The following is a 24,000-nucleotide window of genomic DNA, read 5'->3' on the forward strand; positions in this document are numbered from 1 at the left end:
CTGCTCATAGCTATACGTCATGCCTGAGTATAGGGAATAGTTTATCTATTTTCTTCTTACCCCTGACAGCAGTCATCATTTCTCACTGAGACTCCCTCTCTCTTTCACACACACACACACACACACACACACACACACACACACACACACACACACACACACACACACACACACACACACACACACAATGACTTTGTCGTCTCTAATGTGTGCAGCAGATGTACAAACCTTCATGTACACGTTTATGATGTGTGTCCTCCCGTCTCTTCTTTTGGCTTTTTCTCCTGTCTTTGGTGTCTGTCTTCTACTTCTACTCAGGTATTCATGTGCAAACACTTCTTCTAAGTGCATCGTATGTCTCAGCTCAGGAAGGGGTTCCCCATTGCACTTAGAATTAAAAACATAAATATTCTCTGCTCCGGTCAAATGGCACAACAACCTGCAGCCAATAAAACTATTTCGGGGCAAACAGAGGCTCGTCACTCACTATGCACACATGGTAGCCAAGATTTTTATGCACACACAGTCTGGAAAATATGTTTTTACCAACAACAGAGTGTTGACAAATTGCTGTTATCGTTCCAAAATCAACTACTATCTCTACACCACTGCTTGGCGGAAATATTTCATGTCCTTTCCTTTCTTCCTCTTCAGTGTCTTTTGAATCTGACCGCTGTAGCACATAAGAGCCTCAGAAACATCCACCTGGGCCGCTCAGAAAAGAGATTGCTGAACAGGCTTTTAATAATGTTGAGCAAAGAAAGGGAGAAATACAATCACCTTACTGTAATGGAATAAATTGATGATGATGTTTTCAGAGGAAAGCACTTCCACCGATATATCACATTTCTGACATAGATATCAACAGGATCCAGTATTAGGTGTCCATGTGATAGATGGATGGTAATAATGAGGTCTCTCTTTGGGTCAGAAAGCTTCTTTTGTGTTCTCAGAGGAGTGATGATGATTAATAAGAGTCATCTGTTATGCTTTGCAGTGTGGCACAGCTGTACACACATGTTTAATAACTAAATAGCCTGGCTGCTACTGGGTACCATCAATTTTACTCATAGAGTCAAAACTAACAAGCAATGAAAAGGGCAGCACTGGTTCTGCTGTTGCACGGTATGGAAACAGCATCAATCTCCCAGCTAAGAATTAATCTGAAAATCTTAAAAATGGAGTAATGATTAATTTGCGACAGACACAAAAAGACTTCTCCGTTCATTCAGCTGTATGTGGGAAATATTTTCCGCCTGGTTTATTGTGGTGGTGACCCACCTATTATATTTTTACCTTTATTATTTTAGCCTCATGGTCTATAATTTATGTTGAAATCAAGCACCATGAATATTAAAGCCTAGTTCCAGTGAAGAGATTTTATCTAAATTTGTCAAAATTACAAGATGATTCAAACATATCTGCCAGGTAATTTGATTTATATTTAGTTTCAAATTCGGCAAAACACATCCATTATAACTGATTCAACATGTCGCTACTGCAGGTCAAATCTAACACAAAAGTTTGAATATTCATAGGGGAGTGTGTTAAAACACACCAGTGAGCTGTTTATATTTCAATATTTTCCTTCACCAAGGCCTCTCTACAATGTGTTGTTTTTGACGTTTCATCATATTTTAATTATTGCCATTCCAACTGGCTCAAACACACTTCGTCTGTTACTCACTTCTTCCATTAGGTTGATTAAGTAGAGGCAGATCACAAGTGAAGCTTTTGCTCGAAAAACATGTGGCAGCATGAGAGAATGATATGATGCATGGTTTTGGATTGCTGTCTTTTCCATAGAGCCTTTTATTCAGTCTCCCAAAGTTCCTGAGCAAATATTTGATCTTTTATTATTTTGTCAGTATACACACAAATTTTACACAGTAACTTCAGAATAAAAAGAATGAATTCTTGTAATTAACAAAATAAAAACAATATGATGATTTAAGAACACATGAACAAAGTAGCTGTCAGAAGCAGTTACATCAAGAAATTCAAATCTCACAAATGGAAATGAACAGACCTATACACACCTTTGGTGGCTATTCGTACAGTCTGCAGCTTGTGCTTTGGTCCAGTCTCTCTGGTTGGACCTTGTGTTTGCATCATTGACAAGATAAATAACATACGGTGACGACCTGTCGGTGGGATCATTGCGAATAGTAAAAGGACACTTTCAAACAAAAGTTGAACTAAGCAAGAGCACACATGCTTCTTTTTCCCTCATATACAGACTGCTTTATATAAAAAGTGCATTTAATGATATACATTGAGTTGTTTAAAAGTATTATATTCTTTTTCTGTGAAGCTGAAACAAAGTTGTAGTGGTGTCTTTACATTGTGGCAGGCAAAAGTCTGATTTAAGGGCAGGATCAGAGAAGGTGAGAGCCTGCAGCAGGATGCAGAATGGTTTGCCCTTAGTAGCAATGCCTCATCCTCTTACTGTGTTACCACTTCCCAGGGATGGGCACCCCACATTCATACCAACCCACAAAAGCGTGAGGTGTACGTCGACCAATAACTCCAAATGTAACTGGCTCCTGTCTGTAAGCACGATAAAAACCTGCAACAGAAGACAAAAACACATAGTGTTAGGGAAAAAGGGAAGGGTAGGGAAGGGTAACTACTATTATGTTAATATAGATTTACTTACGTGGCGATAAACATTTGGTGTTATTGGTGTTAAGTTATAAATCATTTTTCCAGCTCAATGCATGAGGTCAAAATATCATGGCCACAAATGTGCAATCTGCAATGTGTTCTTGTTTACCTTGTGCTGAGGGCAGATTATTTGAGAGGTAGGCCGGGCCTGTCCTTCCATCCCTGTAGGAGTCCACAAACTGGCAGTGGTCCTCCCCCTGGCCAAATGTGTCTCCTATACTGTAAAAAGGCTCTGTAGAGTCAAGAGAGGATCAAAATGAGCACATTCTAATTATGTAAAACAGCTCTGTGGTGGACGAAGACTAACAAACAAATCTTAGCAGATGATACTGTAGGCAGTAATGTAAGGGGAAATTATTAAATTAATTATGTGAAGTTACCTCTAAGACCGTCTCCCATAAAGATCTTGTATCGCAGAGAGTTACACAGAACCACACCAACAAACTTCCTGTACCATGTCCGTTTGACGTACTGACTGCCCTTACAACTGCTGTGCACTGGGTTATATTTGAAGGTAAAAGGTATCCAGATTGGCTCTCCACCTGAGGAGTGAAAAGCGTAGCATATTGTAGAAAAATGCATCATGCTAGGAAAGTGATGCATGCATCACGGAGAAAATACAAAATACACTTCTCTGCTGACACTTTATGAGCCACCCAAACATCTCAAATCATTCACCAACAGCTCAGCTCACGTGCCCCAAAGTTCGGGGAGAGAAGCAGTTATAAGTTATAAAGTTTAATTTCATTTTGTCCAGTTTCTATAAATAAACTAATAAACAATTACTGGCTATACACAGTAGCATTCAGAGAAATTTACTGAGGATAAAAAAACTGAGGCAGAATAAAAGCTCTCTGTTCAAAACTGCAGTACAGCTTAAGTAGGAAATGATTTGTTGACCTTAAGCTAGAGATATATAGTCATTGTATGGACTTACCAGGTGGTCTTTCAATGAGAAGAGGGTCGTCTGAAAGAAAGAATGCAATCATTTCAACAGGAATGAAAAGCACACAGGCCGCACTGCAAAGTTTAATGTATTCACCTGATTATGGGAATAAAAAACCTATAATGCAGTGTGCATCTGGTAGTCTGCTCCTAGTTCAAGTGTGCTTTTCTTTGTGGAAAGCTTGGATTGCAATAAAGTGAATACCACCGTGACATTTTTATCTGCCTGCTGCACAAATGGTTTGCATTTTTGTATAGTAAAAAAACAAAAAAACAGGAGCAAGTTTGACAAAAGTTTACATTTTGGTCACTGTGGCATCTCAAAGTTTATCTTCACAGTTATTGACCAGATACACACCTGATTCTGTAACATAGGTGAGTGTATCGCTGACTGGTCCCAAACCAAACACATTCTTGGCTTGCACTTTGAAGTAGTACCTGAATAAAAACAATGCACAACAAAGGAATTTAATGAGCATCTTAGTAGTTAGTGTCATTCTGATAGTTTTGTTGCAAATTGTTGAAGGTGGGGAAATTCTTAATAATCATGGCAGATTTTTATAGATTTAAAATGAGCACTGCACAACAAAATGTCTATTTGGCTCATACTCAAGGGAAGAAAAAGAACGGAGAGTGAGGCATTTAGATAACAACAGTACAAAGTCATGAAGTGAGCTCACTTTGCTTTCTATCCTAGAGGATTTAAAACACCACCACCAGTCAAAACTTCTTTGACTTGGCAAACTTTGCCACACCAGGGTGTGTACAGTTTTATATTCACACTTTCATGTAGCCAGTTGACTTTTAGCCAAAGCCAGGGATATGTCCACACAGGAGCAACTTGGGGGTCTTGCTCAAGGACACTGTGGTGAACAGGGGTCAGGATGGAAAAAATGGCTGGCTGGCTACTGTCTATGATTGACAGACAGGTGTCTGCACACACAGTGCATCACCTCTGTCCATCAACATAAAACCCTCCAGGTTGTGTTAAGATTGTGGCTCATTGGTTGATATGTGGAGTTGGCAGGTTACATACTGTTCACGGTCTGTCAGTTTTGAGCCAATGGCTTTCACCACGTGTAGCCTCGAGGCCTGGATCCAACCATCACAGCCACGTAACAAAAGTGACCAAAATACATATCACCAGAGACAGAGAGAGAGTGAGGAAAGGAAGGCAGCTGCATAGAGATGATGTAATGAAAGACAAAATTGGAGAAAGTAGGAAAAAAAAGAAAATGTGAGCCAAAATATATAAACCCTGAATAGACCACAAAATGCTACATCAAACCAAGCTAGGCATCTGAAACATTTAATACAGAGATCCTGCAGCTTCATTCAAAGCACTGCTTCTAGTGTCCTCTCATCAGACGAAAGACCACCTGACAAATACACATGCTGCAGGCCAAACTCAGCCTATTCATATTATTTCTCCTCTGCATACATGACAGCTCTAGTAAATCTCTAAAACTAGTGAACTAATGAAATCAATTACAACCTGTTCTTGTAAGTCTGAACAAATTTGAAAGGCGAGCATTGAGGTTTCACAAAGTACCCGTGTACTGTATATTATGAAATGCAGAAACAAAACAATGTCTGAAACGCTCAAGGACGCCATCAAATGTCTTGCTTCGTCTGACGAAAGAAGAACTGATTTATTAAAAAGATAAGGGAAGCAAAATGTCTCTCATTTGAGGTGTCTCAGAGAGATTTCCATGATGTGGGGCATCACATAAATTCTCAAGTCAGTTGTAGGATCTGGCCTGATTAACAGTAATTTCAAAATTTAGAGAAAAAATTGATATAATTCAGCAGCTTTACTAGAACAGATGCAGTACATGTATCAATCATAAGCAGATGAAGCAATTTTGGTACATGGACATTTGTTCCGCATGCAATTGTACATATACCCGTGTTCTTAAATTTTAGTAGCTCAGTATTTCTGGCAACAAGAGGGAGCATGAAGCATGGGAAACATCTACAGTGTGCTGTTAACCATCCAGATATCAACTGAGATTGACTATTGTGAATACAAACTTGTGAATCCACAGGAAGGGAAACCCTCTTTGCAGCCTCATGGAAAATGTAGCTCTTGGACCAAGCTCAACTGTTTGTGTTCAGCAGCAAAAGCCTGAGATGAGACACTTATATAGCAATACATATAGGTGAATACTATACTGCTGAACTCACACATCACTGTAAACCATTAGATAATTGTTAAATAATTAGCTAAAATATATCATTATATAATAATTAGTAAAAACCTGCTCCAGTTACTGAACAAGACCGTGCTGACTCACTCTTCACCGGCAAGAAGAAGTTTGGAAACACCTACAAACTTATATTTTTTTTTTATTAATTTTTTGTTGATGTGATTTCCCCTCAGGCCTCCTGCAGAACATTCCAAAGGAATGCTTCGCTGGTTGGCCAGTGTTCTCCAGCTCTTTGGTCCAGCCTATCCCACACCAGCTCGGCGTGGTTCAGATCTGGTGATTGAGCTCGCCAAGCCTTCAATAAGCCAGCAGCTACTTTCTTGTCCAGATGATTCTTACAAATAATGCTTGGGCTCGCTGGCTTGCTGCAAAATGAAGTTTTGCCCTATCAGTTATTGCCCAGGGGGAACAGCATGTCTCTTCAGAATGGAGTGGTATCCATGCTGACTGAGGATGCCTTGCACATGCTGCAGATCACCCACTCTTTCAATTCATGCTCAAAACATCATGTTTACAAATCCATGCTTCACTGAGGGTGTTAGGCAGTCATCTATCATCTTGTCATGAGCTTGGCACCTGACACACTTCTTCGGTTGAATCTAAAAACCTCAAACTTATCTCATCAAGAACTTCTTCCACTCATTTAAAGTCCACTCTTTGTGCAGTGTTTTTGGTCCACCGCAACCTTTTCCTTAGATTTGCCAACATTAGTAGGATTTTCTTTCTGGGCAACTCTACCGATGAGGCCACCTGACCTGAGTCTCCTACAGTATGCACAGTGTTTGTGCACACTCTTGGTTTATTCAACAATGCAGCCAATTCAGGAGCAATAATGTGTCTGTTTTTCAAGAAAGACACTCGTAAGTACTTGTCTTCTTGGGGAGATGTGCACTTGGGTGTTCCACTGCGTCTTCTGTCTTGATTGGATTCAGATGCAGTCTCTGGAGATTACAGCTTACACCTTGTAAAGAAATATTCAATTCCTTGGCTATATCTCATAGAGAACAATCTTCATTTCTCAAGACAGGTATAGACAGATGAGATTCTAAGGAAAATTGTATTTTTTGGCCATTTTTAGATCTAATTTACTCTGAAAATGATCTCTCCCTATGGAAAACAAGCCAGATATAAAATTCAATTATTGCTTTACTGGACATGAACTTATTTTAAGATGTTTAACATCTGGAAGGACGTGGATCATTTAAGAGCATCTGCACTTGGTATAATTTCTGGTAAAACAGTCTCAAAGCCTTTATGTTTAACACTGATAAAGTTTGTAAAAGGTAATCTGTCCACCAATGTCTTGGTGTTTCCACACTTTTTCTTGCCAGTGTATGTTGAAATTTCAGAAAATGTGTTGCTGTTTACATGTGAGACTGATTTGATCTCTGCACAGTCTCTTAGTCTCTTCACAACAACAGTTTTGGCTGCAAAACACACTATTTCCATTCTCCAAGTTTTCTGATATCTACAATATCAGTATTAAACTAGAACTTATCTCACACTAGTCTGATATCACACTAGGCAACATATTCCAAAATAAATATGTGCTAACACATGCAAACATGAACAATAATGCAGACATGATGGATATTCTGTGTATTTGGGATGACTGGTTAGTCAACCCCCCAACCCCCAGAAGAAATAAAGATTCCAATGCAACAGCCTAGTACCTTCTGCCAAAGAAGCAACCTGATCAGAAACATTACCCTCAGACCAGGGTAAAAGAACATCTTTGTAAAATAAGATACTTGCATGTATGACATGATACAGTGAAAAAATACTTAACCCAAACACATTGTGCATGACCACACACTGACCTCTCCCTAGTTAGCTAGTGTATGGTGTTTGTAAAACCACATGCCAGGTGGATGTACGTATTACCTAGAGTTGGGTTTGAGATTCTCCACTGGCAAGTGCGTCCCGCTGGAGGATCTAGAAGACCATCTATTGTTAATAACATCATCATATGAAGCACTGTGGACCATGTAGCCTGCAGAAAACAAAACAAAATGAAGGCAGAAGCTCATTAGTTGTTGGTACAAACTAAAATGTGATTTACTGCAGAAACGAAGTTAGCGATTAAGAGATTTCTTAAATCAGACAGCAATACCCTAAGGTAAAACTTCAAAAAGCATAGCACAAAAACTGGAAACACGAGAAACAACTAACCTTATTCTATTCAACGGTAATAAAAAACTGCCCACCAGCACCTCTAAAGATCACATAGTAACACAGATATACATTGTTGTATTTTTGTTATTAGGCATAGTAATGTCCTGCAGTGTCCATTTTAATCATATGTGAACCCTTTCCTTTAAATGTAGCATCCTTATAATGACAACATCTACAACGTGAAAAAGTATATAGTAAGTATTAATATTTACTTTATGGTTTTATTTATTTAGTGGGAGTCAGTCTTCACAGAGATTCTTTAACTCTGAGACAAAAGTGCAGTTGTGGCCTTTTCCTCAGTTCAAGCTGACTGTCCTCTGGCCTGTGTTTTCTTTTTTTTTTTGTCACGCAGATTACTCTTCGGAATCCGGTAAGTAACCTGAGGTCACACAGCCCTTTATTTTTTCAGGGCTTAGACACCAGCTCTACTGAACATTAAACTACAGACTGTTTCTATTGGACATTTACATTTAAGTTGCTATTTTCACTGGAGCGAGACCCACACAGCTGGCTGCTGACAGGAGCAAAGGAAATATTAGCTACTTTATTTTTCATTCCTTTTCTATTTTACACTTTAGACTGAGGTTTGGTAGAATAGTCCTGCCTTTTCCATCTGAACTCCACCATCTCGACATTTAAGTAGAAATGTATCAATTGTTTGCTAAAAAGTTGGTCCTTTGAGTGAAGTGCAACATTTATTATACTTAGTGAATAATATGCAGGTTTTGCCATAACCCTGTAAGGAAAAGACCTACAATGCATAACAGTAAATGGAACCAGAAGTTGTTTTTTGGTTTAAAAAAAAAAAAAAAGCTCACAAAAACGGCCCTCATCTTCATGCTAACAGCTGTTTCCATCCACTTGTTTTGAAAGCCGTGACCCCATAACTCATAAGACATGGTTGTGCAAAAAAAACTTAAAACAACTAAAGCAGTACTAGCTTAGTATTAGCTCTGCAACTGAACCTTACCTGCATATAGTTTGCATAAAGTTGCATAAAGTTTGTGTTAATTCACAGGAGAACGTAATAAAACTAAAGGTTCCTAGTTTGACGTAATTATCGTTTCCAAATCTGTGGTATAAAATGTTCAAACAAAGAGGGTACAGAATTTCATTACAGTACTGCAGAAATAGAGTAACAGAAATAGTGTGTGATTTAAGAAGAAACATTAAAAAGAACAAATGAAAAGCATCTCAGCGAGAAAGCATTAGTGGCAGTACAGACCATTTATCTGTTTTTCACATCAGATGACAGACCAGCCCACAGCATGACCAGAAGCTTGTGTTTCTTGCCAACCAAAGCATAGTGTTTCTCTGGCTGCCCAGACTGTTAACGTCTGATATTCCACCACATCTCCCATTGTAGGACATTATCTTTTTTAATTTTTTTATGTGTCACTTTCTAGGTTTCCCTATGAAAACTTGACCTATTCTGTGAGTCAACTGATTTTTCACATACTCCTAGTTAGTTTTTCACTTTTTGTCTGTTTTATTTTATCACCTGCTAAGTCAGTGGATTCTCTGGTAAACTCAGCAATCCATAAAATCCTACATTATTGAAAGGACTGTCTACTGAATAACTGTGCATCATAGTTTCAGTTTTGGTAATGGCAAATTAACAGAACTGTGAAAGCTCACAGTAAGAATAAGTTGATTAATTCAAGCATTTCTTACCTGACACCATGTCATCTTTCAGTGGCTGGCCCCAGTCCAGGATGATAAATGAATGGCAGCCTTCCATGGCAACAACAGTGAGGTTATACGGCTTGTTTTTGGGGGGCTGGTTCTGACTAACTGCAAGACTGTCATTCTTTATGAGGTCCTCCAGGATGTCGACCTGTAGGTACTCCAGAGCTTCTGTCAAGGAGCAAGGAGCCCCTGGGTCCTTCCGGATGTAGTTTACATAGGGAGCTGATGACAGGATGACAGAATTCAGTTTAGAATTTAATTTGACAATGTAATGGGGACGTTATTATGTAATATAGGCAATGTAAAATACATTTTGATATTTGCCATGTATTGTTTATAAAAATCATTGATCTCGATGGGATAAACCTAGCAGAATTAATTTTGAAATAATTTTCATTTTTTAAAGCTAGAAACTAGCTTGGTTTCACATATAACTGTTCCCATACATGTGGTCTTTCCTTTGCCTCCTTTCCTGTTCTGTTTTTTTTCCCCCAGTTGTTTCCATTGACTCTGGAAATGCCAGCTGGACCTACAGCTGTGAATACTTCAGATATCCCACAATTCCTATTCTGAGTGGGATTTGGAGGGAACCACTAGAGCCTGGAGTTGCTCCCACCTCCCCAGATGATTGGCCCACTGCACAGGCTAAGAATCTCTATCTAAAGGTCAATACACTCTGTGAGGCTGTGCGAATTTGGATTGTTACAAGCTCCTACTGTATTCTCAAATGCAGTTATATGGCTTATGTTTTATACATTCGTACACTGAAACACATGATGTGTCATCATGGTGAGCTGATTTATATGTCTGTACATAACATGCTTGTAAAGCTGTGTTTTTGTACAGCATCCACATGTCTAGGGCCGTGCATGCAGCAGATCCAGATGTTTTGCCTTGTTCATGTGTACTTATTTAAAAACTGAAAGCACCTCCCTACAGAGAGTCACTGACTTATTCTGATAGTTATAGAAAACAAGGATCAAAATTGTTGTCTGGAAGCCTGAGGTGGATCCAATGTCACTGGGAAACAGTATCAGGACAGTTTACATGTGGCCCTATTATCTGTCTAGTAGGGCATAAATTAGCATTCTAACAGTCCAAACATTCTGGTATTTATTTTCTTGTCTAACATGGCAAACTCCATCCATCTGGAACCTACTGTAAAGCAGATTCACACAACTGCTAAGAATTATTGGTTAATACTTTTTGTCCCATGTCTGCCTTGGGCTAGATTGATTTAAACCAAACCAAACCTAGACAGAAGAGACAAAGGGAATGTTAATGTCAGACAGTTCACGCAAAGCATGTCAGTGGACTGGCAGGATTGGATCTAAGATATATTAAACTATTAAATAGGAAAGAGGATGTCTCCACATGGAGCCAACAGACTCTACTGTCTCTGTGCTGAGATCAGCACCCTTTAACTTTTAAGATTTCCACTCCTTCTCGGCTCTCTTTTTGATCTTAAAATTTGAGAGATTATTGGATGACCCTAGAGGTGTGAGACCATAAGAAATATCAATTGTTTACCAAGATTGTCCAGAGTAAGCTGTCCACCATTGTTTTTGGAGCAGATGGACTGATGAGAACACAATCGTGAGTCTTCCCTTTCAAAATGTGTAGATGAAGAAGCTGCATTTAATCAGTCAGTCAGTAAGTGATAGTGATGCTGTTACACAGTTATTTTATGATAACCACGTGGCTCTGAATTAGCTCCCTTGTCACTAAAGTCAATTTTCCCACTGTGGGGAGACATGTGAAAATGCATGTGACAACAACTGTCCTCTGTGATTCTGGAAAGGATTTTTAAACTGAAAAAAGTACTGAAGGCTTGGTTTGAGCGTTAGATCTTTGGCCACAACTTTCTTAAAGCTGCACTACACAGCTAGATCCATAGATACTGGAATAAAAGTAACTTTTTTTGCATTTGGGCTCTGTACACGACCCCATTAAATTTGAGATGAAAAACTCAAAATGCGAGTCAAGTCAACTTAAGACGTTGGGCTTTAATTCAAGGGCTTTGAAAAAGTTGTGACATTAACCATTCATTAGAGTCATTTTGGAATTACAGCCATTTAAATAGAAACTATATATATATATATATATATATACACACACACACACATATATATATGTACACACACACATATATATATATATAATTTATTTATTTTTTTCCCCAGCCAATAATGCCCTACTTCACTTGCCCTCATGAAGTAACAATTAAACAGGCAATTCCTAGCCATGTTACTGCTTATGAGTTCCATTACTTGTGAGCCACTAAAAAAATGTGTGTGTGTTTCTATTACAATGGCTGTAATTCCAAAATGACTCTAATGAATGGTTAATGTCATATATAATATAAATTAAAATAAAATAAATCCACTAGAGAGATAGCAGAATTATCCGGACAGGATATGTGTGTCTGAGGGCAGAAAGACACCACAAACAAACAGGACCTGAAGGCAGCTGTATTAAAGGCCTGGCAAAGCATCTTGACAGAGGACATGGTCATGTACATGGGTTCCAGACTTAGGCAGTCACTGCAGACTGCAAAAGCCATTCATCCAAGTATTAAAGTCAATCCATATGTTTGTAATTATTTTAGTTTATTCCATTATTTATGAGCCATCAAAGACAGGGGTGTGCGTATTAGAACATCTGTAATTCCTGATTGATGAATGCCACACTTTCATAAAAACCCCTTGACTTAAAGCTGCAAATCTTGCCTTTGCTCACAGCTTGCGTATTTTATTTTAAATAGTAAGTGGTGGTGTACAGAGGATGAATGCCAATAACTTTGTTCCAATGCCAAAAGTGTTATTTCAGTATTCATGAACATAACTGTATAACTTTTTACAATATTATTGATTAAATGTAGCACAGTGGTGGATTGGTTAGCGCTGCTGCCTCACCGCTATGAGATTTTGGGTTTTACCACCGGCCAGCAGTGACCTTTCTGTGTGCAGTTTGTATGTTCTCCCCGTGCTTGCATGGGTTTCCTCTGGGTACTCTGGCTTCCTTCCACAGTCCAAACACATACATGCATGTTAGGTTCATTGGTGACTCTAAAATTGCCCATAGATGTGAATGGTTGTCTGTCTGTGTATTTCTCTCTGTGGCCCTGCCGTAGACTGGCGATCTGTCCAGGGTGCCCGATGACAGCTGGGATAGGTTTCAGCCCCTCCGCAACCCACATAGGATAAGTGATGAAAGACAATGGATGGATGTAGCTTTAATGAACTACCCCTTCTTCACAAAATAACAATGATCTATGTAAAAACCACCTTTACCTAATAGTGCTTCACTTGAGATATTATTTAATTATTATTTTTTAGTGTTGCAGCATATTCACAGTTAGTATTTAACAGGCTGAACGAGAAATAAAAATGTGACAAATAACTATTAACATATTAACTATAACTATTTAACAAAGTAGTATTAAAAGGCCCTCTGACTGTTTGAGGGTATTAAGAAGGCGTAGATGCTGTTTTATTTCTGTCAAGGGAATATTTCAGTCTGCTTGAGCAACCAGATGATGTGATGGGGTATGGGAGGCCAAAGTAAGCACGCAGGAACAGTAAAAAGAAAGCAGGGGGCCAAAGTTTACTGGGATCAAGTCTAGAGACCTTGAACAATGTGAATTCTGTAAAATTTGTTATTTTGATCCAATTATGGATAAACAGACCCAATGCCAACGAATCAGTACGGTCCTGAGTGGTACCTACAACTACTTTCCTAATGGCATATGCATATTTATATACACTACCCTCACAGATGTACTGTAAGCAGAATAGTCTAAAATCAGCAGCTACAGCTGACATTTGTACGAGGCTTTTGTTGTTTTGTTTTTATTCTTGGCTAACTGTGACTGTAAAGACTTCTAGGGTCATATATTTTTAAGGTATTGCTATGAAAGTCAAGAAAGAGGTCAATTTGTGTTATTCGTTTATGAAACAATTTATCATCATTACAGCACAGTGAGGCATTCGCCACACTTGTTCTTGTAAACTTATGTAGAAGAACACAAAAAGCATCTGATATTCAGAAGCCAAATACTTAACTATGCTCTCTGATTTTCTTAACTAAACATATATGCTATTGAGCATGTTCTCAGGTAAAGATAAGGTCTCTTTGGTGTCTTCAATGACTCTCCTGTTTCTTAGTAGAAGCTACATCATTGGGTACAGTTATAGCAGCAGCACATATCAGGTGGAAAACAAGAGTGAAATCTCTCCCTCTGTGGGAGAACCAAGAAGGATGATCAGGTGAAGGTATAACTTACTGTAAATCTGTACCATATGTGCAGTAAGTTGCTTTTAAAAAGACATCAGTCATACCTATAGGCAATGTGATAATAATGCTGAAATCCGAGGCTAAATGTGCACAGGAATTTCAAGGCTAACACGTGAAAGAAAATACATTTAGCTGTAGACCACACAGAATATTCAAAGAGAAGACGCAGACAAGCCAAAAGACTCACTGACAAACACCCTTTCAGTACCTGTAAATCGCTTCTTCCCACTGAGGTCAAACTCGGATGAAGGGCCTTGGTTGAAGGGTCTGATGTGTTGCTCCCGAGCTGGTATTTCTGTGGTGGTAGTGGGGGTTGGGGTGGTGGTGGTGATAGTGGTGGTAGTGGGTGGAAGCAGGGTGGTCTGGAGAAACAACTTATCTAGCAACAAAACATATGTCAGTGAGCTTTTTATTAAAACAGATTGTTATTTACATCCTGACTCAATAACGTGTTGCTGTGTTTCATTAATCTTTAGTAATCGTCACTATGATCTGTGTAATAGGAGTGTCGAACAGATTTAATTAATTGTGGGCAGATGAGTGAGCTCACTTCTTAACAAAAAAAACCAAAAACAAACACCCAAAGCAGTATTCTTATGTAATGTTTTGCTACCCATATTTTCCATGTGAGGGGGATCGTGAAGCCATTTCACAGCTCTGCAAGGCTGACAAATGTAAAGAGGCGACATTTAATTAGTTCCTTCCTCTTTCATCTCTGTCTTTGCCTTGTGCTGCACCAGCGGGGCATGGTGTTACATCATGGTCCACACACATGCAACAAGTTTTGAGCTGTGGCAGGAAAATGCTATGGAAATATTTTAATGCTCAATGTGAATTTCCTACCAAATAGAAAGACAGATTCAAATGCTGCTCACATGCAACCAATTCCCAGAGACATCCAAACACCTGTTGTGAAATTTAAAAAAGTGTGAATGTTAATATCATCCAAAGGTTTTCCATTGAGCTCTTGTTTGGCTGAACAGGGGGTTCATTTATTATATTAAAAACCAATCTTAAGAACAGAAAATACATTGCATTAACTCATAAGCCAAGGCATTCTCTTCTGGTTAGTAATGCTATTCTCATGCACTATGGGTCCTGTTTTCTGGCATAACAGTGTTTAAAAGCAGCCCAGACTAGAAAATATCCAAAATCCCTGCAATGAACCAAAACCAAGCCAACCAAACAAGAAAAAGAGGAAAAGTGAAGACCACAGGCACGGCAAAGAAGAAGAGACAGGAAAAGCTAGCAAACACATCCACTTACAGATAAACATGAAGTGAACTATCAACAAACAATGAGCATACAGTGCAATTAAGTCCATTCCAGCCCAATGGCGGTAGGTCGGTCCAAAGCCAAACTCAGCCAATACCTTGCTCAAGAGCTAAAGCATCAGGCACCATGGTCACTGTAACCATGTGGTCCATTTCCATTCCTGAGGATTCCTCTGTCAGAGAAGTAGAACAAGATGTAGCATCAATCTCACATACACATTTCTAAACTGGCATACACATAGAATTGTTTTAAGAAATATTTTAGATACAAGTCATAGAAGTCCAATTTTTAATGTTTAAGGCCCAAACCCCCAGAGCTGTCAGTATAAACTGTTGTGTAGCAAAGTCCTTAAAACTGGTATAAAAGGTGAAATGGTAGGTGGACAAACTAATGCAAGGTTTGTGTTGTTGGGTTTCCTGCACAGTTGTAACTTGTTCCACCATTGCTGGACAACTGAGCTGAATAGATTTGGTTGGAATCTTTTGCTGTGTAGTAAAGCACCACCACATGACAGGGTGCAGTGGCCAGGAAGGATTGTACACCTGGATGAGGGTGTTTAGGTAGGAAGGTGTTTAGTTTACCAATCGGGATTTTGATTGTGCATGCAGGTAGACCCATCAGCAGGTCATTGCTGTAGTTGAGATGAGATATACCAGTGCTTATACCCATGAGGTGGGTTGCATATTTAGAAAGGTACGGTCTAAACTTTATAATGTTGTAAAGGGCAAATCTGCATCCGAGAGACAGAGGAGATGCGGTCAGCAAAGCTCAGCTGGTCATTAATGATGACCACTAGATTCCTTGCAGACTTATTGGACAATCACTGAAGACCCTAAGTTGACACTGATGCTGTGGTATCAAAGATCTGGCTGGTAGAACTATAACTTCCATCTTGGAGAGGCTGAGTTAATGATTTCGGCCAGAGTTGTACTAGTGATGCCCAAGTCAAACACTGTGGACAGGAAGGATATGATAGTTCACAGTGGAGAGGGCTGTGATAGATCACTTGGATTAGGGCTGAGCTGCAGCTTTTACAGCCCATAGGGATTCCATAACTGTCAGGAGTGCCATTCCTGTAGAATGACCACTCTTTAAGCCAAACTGGTTGACATCAAGGAGGTTGTTCAGAGAAAATAAATCAGAGATTTGATTAAAGACTACTTGTTCAAGGGTCTTGGCCAGAATTGGACAAAGAAAGAAGGGTCTTTAAATCTGCACAACTAGAGCAGGTTCGTGAGTAGGTTTCTTAAGCAGTGGCATAATCTCTGCCTGCTTAAATGTGGTGGGGAAGGTGCCTGTTGTGAGAGATGTATTAATGATTTGTGTAATGGTTGGTGAGTGTGAGTGCAGCTGCTTGAACTTTCTCATGATAATGACAAAATTGTCTTGTTATGATAAGAAAACTTTCCCAGTGAAACCAGATACTTTGACTTTTTTTTGCCACAGTGGAACCTCTTTGTACCATATGTTACCGGCACCAGGGGTGCTTCTTACTTATCCACCCAACCAACTGTGGTCTCAGAACCAGTATCCAAATATTAGTACCCGCTGAAACACAATCACCTAATCAGCTTGTAGCAGAAAGGCTAACGACTACAATGCTGTGACATAGACAAAATATACACCATTCAAACCACAGTTGACTGTATACTGTCCAAACTCTTGAAACCTTATTGTCTGGTTAGTTCCAGCTATCCGAAGACATCTCTCAAAGCAAGGGATAGTGTAGTAGGTTGGAAATGACTACATGTTTAGTTTAAAGATAAACAAGACACCCCTTTATTTGTATATATTTTTTGGGAAATTGTGAATTTACAGCTTTACAACTAGAGACACAATTTGCAGCTATTGCACATTTACGTCACTACTTTTGTGAATCCACTAGAGGGACGATAGCTGCAGCCCCATTTCATGTGCTGCTTAGTAATAAACAAGTGCTGGCTTTGGCAAGATTCCTGTCTCCTCATTCCTGTATCCTCTTCCCTGTGTATCACTCGCTGCCGGTCCAGATTTCTGCTAGGTCTGGTGCCGGTAACATATGGTACAGAGAGGTTCCACTGTCGCGAAAAAATGTCAAAGTATCTGGTTTCACTGGGGAAGTTTACTTATCATAACAAGACAATTTTGTCATTTTCATGAGAAAGTTTTGATATAATGATATATAGTGATATACTTATCACCAAAGCATGATCTCAGAAACAATTTTAAGCATATAAATAGACCATCAGCTCTTTCTCTATGTCGCTGTACAGAGTAACACATAAATCTCACACACTAAATATATTTATTACTAAATATATACTAACTATATTTATTGCTAAACGACTGTCCATTTGCTCTCAGCCAAATAGTGACCTTTGTATCCAGTTTCTCAGCATAGGTTAATACCGTTTTAAAATTAATAAGTTCTATTTTGATTTTACTTTAATGATTTGAATGTTTTATAAATACACAAATCCAATCTCATAGACGATCTAGTTTAATTATTTTTACTCTCCATGTGTGCTGTACCAAATATAGTCAAATATAAATATAGTCAAATTGTTAAACTATTGGCAGACAGTTCGTCGTGTCTTTAAACCAGCTGTATTCCACCACAGGCAGCGGTTGTGGAGATTTAAATGTGGTTCATGTGAAATCACATAGATGCCCTACCACAAACACACATATAAACGCACACCATATCACACTGTTATGCGCACACACACAGTTATAGAGCTATAGTACCCCGGTTGTTGGCCCAGAGAGGAAACACTCCTGGCCTTGGCCTAGATGCATATGAAAAACAATACAAGAAAGACATTTTGTGCAGTCATACTTATTTATGTTCTGGCTCAAATAGGCTTCACTCAACCTAACTTCAGCTCTTTGGAAAAGCCATTTACCAAGAGATATTGCAGTATGCAATGTTATTCCTGTGGCACAATTCTCTATTTCATTTTATCTGTTATGATGCTTTATGCAGTGTGATTTGAATTCAAAAGACCTACCTTCTGGATAACAGTCTAATATTCCCTCTGCATCCACCACTGGATAACCATGTTCATCTGTTTTGGAAAAGGTTCCAGATGGACAGCTTGGGTATGGCACTGCAGTGGTGTACTTTTCAGTGGTCAATTCTGGGGTGGTAGGTTCGGGTGTGGTGGTAGGAGCCTTTGTCGTGGTGGGGATGGTGGTCCTGAGGCGAGGCCGATCCAAGCCAAGTACGGGTTTTCCTCCAACCGTGAGCACCTTTTCTTTGGGGTTGACCACAGGCCGACTATCTCTGCTGTGGCCAAATAGAGCCATACCTTCCTGGTTGACCAGGGGACTCCCCATGTGGTCTGGGGGACGGTGAAGAGGTAGAGTGATTGTTTGCTTTTTTAATAAAATATTGATCTATCAAAGTCATGTTTCTTGTTATTGTGATTTTTAAGCTTTAAATGTAGGACACAATTCAGGACAATTAGTCTGTAAGATTTGTACAACAGAAAAAGTACAGAACTGATTAAGAGACTTTTTCATGTAGATTTTTAAGACTGACTAAACCATATTACCAAATATTGTGCGTCCATCTTCGCCAAGCACCACTCTTTTAGGCTTTCCCTGGGAGTCCTGGAGAACTTTTCCATCCTGATTCATAAGAATCCCTTGTTCCAAGTCTACCACCTAGACAAAGAAATAACATTTCTATTTACAGTAGCAAACTATATAAAGAAAATGAGAACCACTGCCTATGATTGTTAAGTAAATCATAAAGGCCACACCTGTCTTTACTAGTTGGGTTTAAAAAGATATGAATTGAGTTAAAAGTAATAGGAATATTTTGTTTCTATCATTTAAAATTTTTAAATGATTGGATAAGTATTATTAATAATATTGAATATTATTGATATTATTGAATATTATTGTTAAAATTTCCCAAATGACATTTTGGGAAATATGCCCGTTTGCCTTTTTGCTGAGTTAGATGACTTTGATTCAACAGAACCAGGCTAACCGTTTCTGTTTTTAGTCTCTATGCTAAGCTCCTCCAATACCTTTATAGCTAGACAACACTAAAGAGATATAGTATACATAAAACCCTGCATTAAAGTCAGGTATGCAGAAATATGCATATAATTTCTTAAAACCATAGTGTTTTACACTATAAAATGTCTGTAGCAAAATGATTACCCTGGGTTTTATCTACTTCAAAGTATATTTTTACTGTATCGCATTTGGTTTATCTCAAAAGACCAGGAATAACATCCTTCACAATTTAAGATAAAAACTGTGATTCTAATCAATTTATCAAATGTATTTACCCATTTGGATCCATCTGGTCCAGTGATAAACCTCTGACCAACAGCCTTGCTGGTTCCATGACGGGAAGATGACTCTTTATCATTTGTTGCTGTCAGGTTGGGTCGTCCATTTTTCCCTTGACAATTGCATTATTATAGCAAAATACAGTTGATTATCAGAGTGTTATATTTAATTGTTATTTATTACTTTATCGTTTTTTGTCAAACAAATCCTTTGGATCTGCTGAGTAAGTAGCTGACAACAACTTTCAATCACATCACCAATTGACCTTACCATTTCCATTCGCAGGTTTGACTGCTCCTCCATTGGTTACTTTGCCTCTGAGTTTAGGGTACTGAGACCTAACCCCCAGGCCATCTCTTGTCGAAGGTGAAAATGATGATGGTGATGATGATGATGAAGATGATGTGGCGGGGGAGCTGCCTCCCCCTATCTTTTTTACAGTGGTGCCAGTGCCAGCATCGTGATCTGAGGTTAACAACGGTAGTGACAAGTTCGATGAAGATGAGGAATCAGTAAGTAATGAGGATGAATTGGATGCTGAAGAACCCATTCTGGAGTTCTGTGCTTGCTTTGGTCTGACAGCAATCCTTAACCCACCAAACGGCCTATTAGTCAGCAGAAGAGAGCGTCCTCTTCCTTTCACACCTAAACTAGGGCGTCTGTGAGAAGGAGTGACTCCAGAGGATGTGGCAGACCTGGTCCGGGATGGTGTTTCACTTGTGTCCACACTCTCATTGTCCTCTGCATTTTTGTGAGCATTAGCTGAACTAATAGCAGGATTCTTTTGGACAACTGTGGAGTCTGTAACTTGATCATATTTTCCACTGATTTCTGTCCTCCTGTCATCAACATAATCCTTATTTCGATTGCTGTTACTGTTATCAGAGGTTCCTGTATAAACAGGCTTCCTTGGATCTTTGTGTCCACTTGAAGATTCATGGGAAGTTGAGGAAGTGGATGCTGACGAGGAAGCTGAAGAAGAAGAGGAGGAGGTTGTTGGTGGGTTTCTATTGTCACTAGATGCTATATTTTGATTTGTCAAAAATGGCTTAACTGAGCCAGTTCCTACACTATTCTTTAGTAAATCAGTAGTGGAGGAAGTCTTTGCATCTTCACTAGTTTCCTGTATTGAGGATACTCCAGCAGCACCTGTGGCCCCTGACACCCTAGTGGATGTCCCCGTTATAATGGGTGTGCTGGCTCCTACAGAGGAAGAAATTCCAGTCCACGGTGTCCTGCCATCCTGTCGGGACGATGACATTCTTGTTGCTGAACTGAACTGGCCTGGGTAACGGCTAGCTAGCCAAGGGAATCTTTCAGCAAATGAGGGGCTTATTTTCGTATGAGAAACCACAGGGTTTTTATTGGTGCTCACATCCCTTCCTTCATCCTCTCCTCTATCCTCCTCTGTCGTTCGTGTTTCAGCTTTGGTTACTTCTGTATTTGTGTTTTTGTTTTGAATGTCTTCATTAGTGCTTTGCTCAGGTGATCTGTGTGAATTGTGTGTGTTGTGTGAAGTTGCTGAGCTGTGAGATGCTCTGTGTGAAGTTGAATGAGATGAGCCAGATTTATCTGTGCTGAGCAGTTGCTGTGATCTACTCTGTGAAGTCGAAGGGTTTCTGTTTGAGTTGTGAGAAGTTGTGGAGCTGTGTGACTTAGATTCTACTGTGGACAATGATTTGTCAAAACTAAATGTATCTAATGTTGCTTGGCTGTTTGGAGAACTGTGTGAAGTTGACCTAGCAGTTGTTGAATTGATCACATGTGACGTTCTGTCAGTTTGAGACCTGTCTGGTAGAGTGGACTGTGATGTTTCTGAACTACGAGTGTTAAATTTTGATAGGTCCAGAGTCCGATTCCGTAAGTTTAATTTTGATGTAATGGCAGGTTTGTATCCATTCAGCAATCGAGTAAAATTTCCTCTAAATAATATTCCAGGACGTCTTCGACCATTAGCATATCTTGAACTAAAACCTAACCCACTGCTGCGACCAGAACTTCTACCTGCAGATGTAGGTAGAAGTTCTGTCTGCTGTGGATTGGTTTCTTTTACATCTGAAATAGAAGGTTTATTAGTTGTTAAGTCAGGTGTATCATAGGCATTTTTGCTCTCTGGGTATGTAGAAGCTACATAGTCCATTCTACTGGCTGCTGATTCTTGAATATGCGAGGAAGATGATGACGAAGAGGAAGTAGAGGGAATAGAAGTTAAGGAGGTAGCTGCCTTGGATACTGGTTTTTTATGGACCCTGATTTTAATGGGCCTTCTGCGTGGTGGGTTGGCATAATTAATAGCTGGTTTAGTTGGGGAAGAAAACGAAACTTTGAGGCTGGGTGTAACAGTTGTCAAGGGCTTTTCTTCATATTCGACTTCATCTTCAGATTCATCTTCAGGCGAAACTTCGTTGTCTGGCTCTTTTGTCTCTGGAACAACCTCCATGGTTGTCTCCTCCACCGGAGATGGTGTTGTGGGTATTTTTTCTTCCTCTTCTTCCTCATCTTCTGTATCTTGTGCTCTTCCTCTAGATAAACCTGTTTTTCCTGTGTTCTTGACTGAACCTCTTACTGAAGAGAAGATGCTGTGATACGAGCGTGTCTGAGAAAGTGGGCGTACACGTGCGGCAGGACGGGACTGAGGAGGTTTGGTTGGTGCCTCTGTGGATTTCTGGTTGAATTCATCATGATTGGTATCCTGTTTGGAAGATGTGTGACTAGTCCTCCGGGTGTCCTTGGCTCTTGAGAACGATGAGGTAGCGCTGCTGGCTGGAAATAGTCAAAACATTTCGTAAATGTATGAAATATGTAAGTAAACATGCTTAGAATTTGATTAGAAAAGCTTACATCCTGGCATGGCAACAGTGTAGGCTTTGCTCTGTGGTCCTTGTCCCCTCCTGTTAGTGGCTCTAATCTTGAAGATGTAACGGTCTCCTGGTGTGAGGCCATCTATAGTGGCTGTGGTGGTGCTGCCACGATATGTCAAACTTTTCATTCCAAATGGTTTCATAGCAGGAGCATAAGACAGGATGTACTCTGTTTGGAAGAAGAGCATGAACAATTGTTGTAAAGTGATGTGGAGAGAGCACGTTGAGAAATTCTCAATGGCCCTTAACAACTCAACAAGATGTTTTTCTCATTTCAACTAGTAACTATTGCAACAAAGCCATATCCTTTAAAAAATTAAACAATGCCTAGTTAAGTTTGAATCCAAGGAGGGGAGGTTGGGCGTATCTGTTTTTTGAGCCCTGTGGCTTCAGCACTCTATACATTGCCCAGTGACTTGGATCTTGATATGGAGTTAACAACATGCTGAGTATTTAAAAGGTTCCTAAACCGCAAATGGCATATAGCAAAAGCTAAAACAACATCGACTTTTCTACATGCCAGAAGCTTATTGTAATGTCAATCCAAAGACTTGCAGAAGTCAAAAAAAAAAAAAAAAAAAAAAAAAAGAACTGAGAATGTCAACAACAACCAATGTTCATGGACACTTTATAACAGTAAGAAAGAAGCAACTACCATTCTAGCAAAATCATACATTTTTTTTTGAGAATAGTGATTCGATTTTTTTCCTTCCATTTCTGACCTCGTATCCTCCCATTGGGTTCTTCAGGTGAATCCCAGGTTGCTTTGACTGCAGTTCCTTTCCCTCCAAGTGGCTTGACCTCAAAGTTTTCTGGTGGCCCCGATGGAGCTAGCAAGTGAGGGGAGCACACGTGAGTCAAAAGGCAGCTGCGAAAGGAGGAGTAACAGGAGAGAATCCAGAAGCAGAACATAGGGAACTGGGTGAGGAAATTGCTGCTTAAAGAATGTTTGTGCCAGGAAGCTGAAACAGAGGAAAATACTGCTCCATACATTTTCAGGAACCTTCCAATGAGATTGTGTATAGAAGTGCAGATCGAGACCTGAACTGTAAGTGTTGACATTGTTATATACCACAACTCAGGAGCTGCTATGACACGTTATAGAAATCGTGCAATCATAGAGCTGCAGCCAAAGCTAAAATATCAAATGCGTAGTGAATGTGATTAAGTGTGATATAAGAAAAAGTAATACATTGTTATGCAAGATTTTATTCTGAATAAAAAAGTGTACTTACACTCTGAAAAAAAAAACCTCAACAGATTTTAGCTCTTTGTAGTTACTTCTGTAAAAAAGACTGCAACCTACAAAACTATTCTCTGCAAGCAGTTCTCAGCGAATGTTGACATCAATACACACCTGACTCAGGAGTCCTCTGAAAGACGGAAACGCTCCACTTCCCATAATTTTCTCCCTGAGAGATTCTGACAGAAAACTCGTACATGCCATCAGCAGACAGGCTGTCTATCATCATCCTCCTCTGGGTGCTGTCCTTGTACTCCCAGCGTGCTGACTCACCCTTCTCCCTGTACCTAACTGTGTAGGATCTGCTTTAAGATAAAATTGGGATACTTTATTCTTAGTAGGGTTAAAG

At 39.5% G+C, this 24,000-nt stretch overlaps 1 protein-coding gene across 5 annotated transcripts in view; it reads right to left on the minus strand.

Annotated features, from left to right (window-relative positions):
• Positions 1 to 1,840: 1,840 nt before the first annotated feature.
• fndc1 (fibronectin type III domain containing 1) overlaps positions 1,841 to 24,000 on the minus strand; it is a 36,705-nt gene continuing 14,545 nt past the window's right edge. For 2 of the 5 annotated variants that reach the window (XM_067482531.1, XM_067482529.1), the window contains 16 exons: positions 23,766 to 23,956; positions 23,131 to 23,238; positions 22,389 to 22,577; positions 19,818 to 22,310; positions 19,544 to 19,659; positions 18,794 to 18,905; positions 18,248 to 18,580; positions 15,355 to 15,429; positions 14,191 to 14,361; positions 9,672 to 9,908; positions 7,707 to 7,815; positions 3,971 to 4,050; positions 3,605 to 3,634; positions 3,048 to 3,209; positions 2,777 to 2,899; positions 1,841 to 2,569 (listed from right to left, as the gene is read on the minus strand). In XM_067482531.1, the coding sequence (XP_067338632.1) occupies positions 2,454 to 2,569; positions 2,777 to 2,899; positions 3,048 to 3,209; positions 3,605 to 3,634; positions 3,971 to 4,050; positions 7,707 to 7,815; positions 9,672 to 9,908; positions 14,191 to 14,361; positions 15,355 to 15,429; positions 18,248 to 18,580; positions 18,794 to 18,905; positions 19,544 to 19,659; positions 19,818 to 22,310; positions 22,389 to 22,577; positions 23,131 to 23,238; positions 23,766 to 23,956 (4,645 nt within the window). In that variant the 3' untranslated portion in view covers positions 1,841 to 2,453. The remainder of the gene's footprint in view (positions 2,570 to 2,776; positions 2,900 to 3,047; positions 3,210 to 3,604; positions 3,635 to 3,970; positions 4,051 to 7,706; positions 7,816 to 9,671; positions 9,909 to 14,190; positions 14,362 to 15,354; positions 15,430 to 18,247; positions 18,581 to 18,793; positions 18,906 to 19,543; positions 19,660 to 19,817; positions 22,311 to 22,388; positions 22,578 to 23,130; positions 23,239 to 23,765; positions 23,957 to 24,000) is intronic. The other 3 variants (XM_067482530.1, XM_067482533.1, XM_067482532.1) reach the window with 3 other exon arrangements.

The sequence above is a fragment of the Channa argus genome, chromosome 17 (assembly GCF_033026475.1).
Source record: "Channa argus isolate prfri chromosome 17, Channa argus male v1.0, whole genome shotgun sequence".
Taxonomy (NCBI): Eukaryota; Metazoa; Chordata; class Actinopteri; order Anabantiformes; family Channidae; genus Channa; species Channa argus.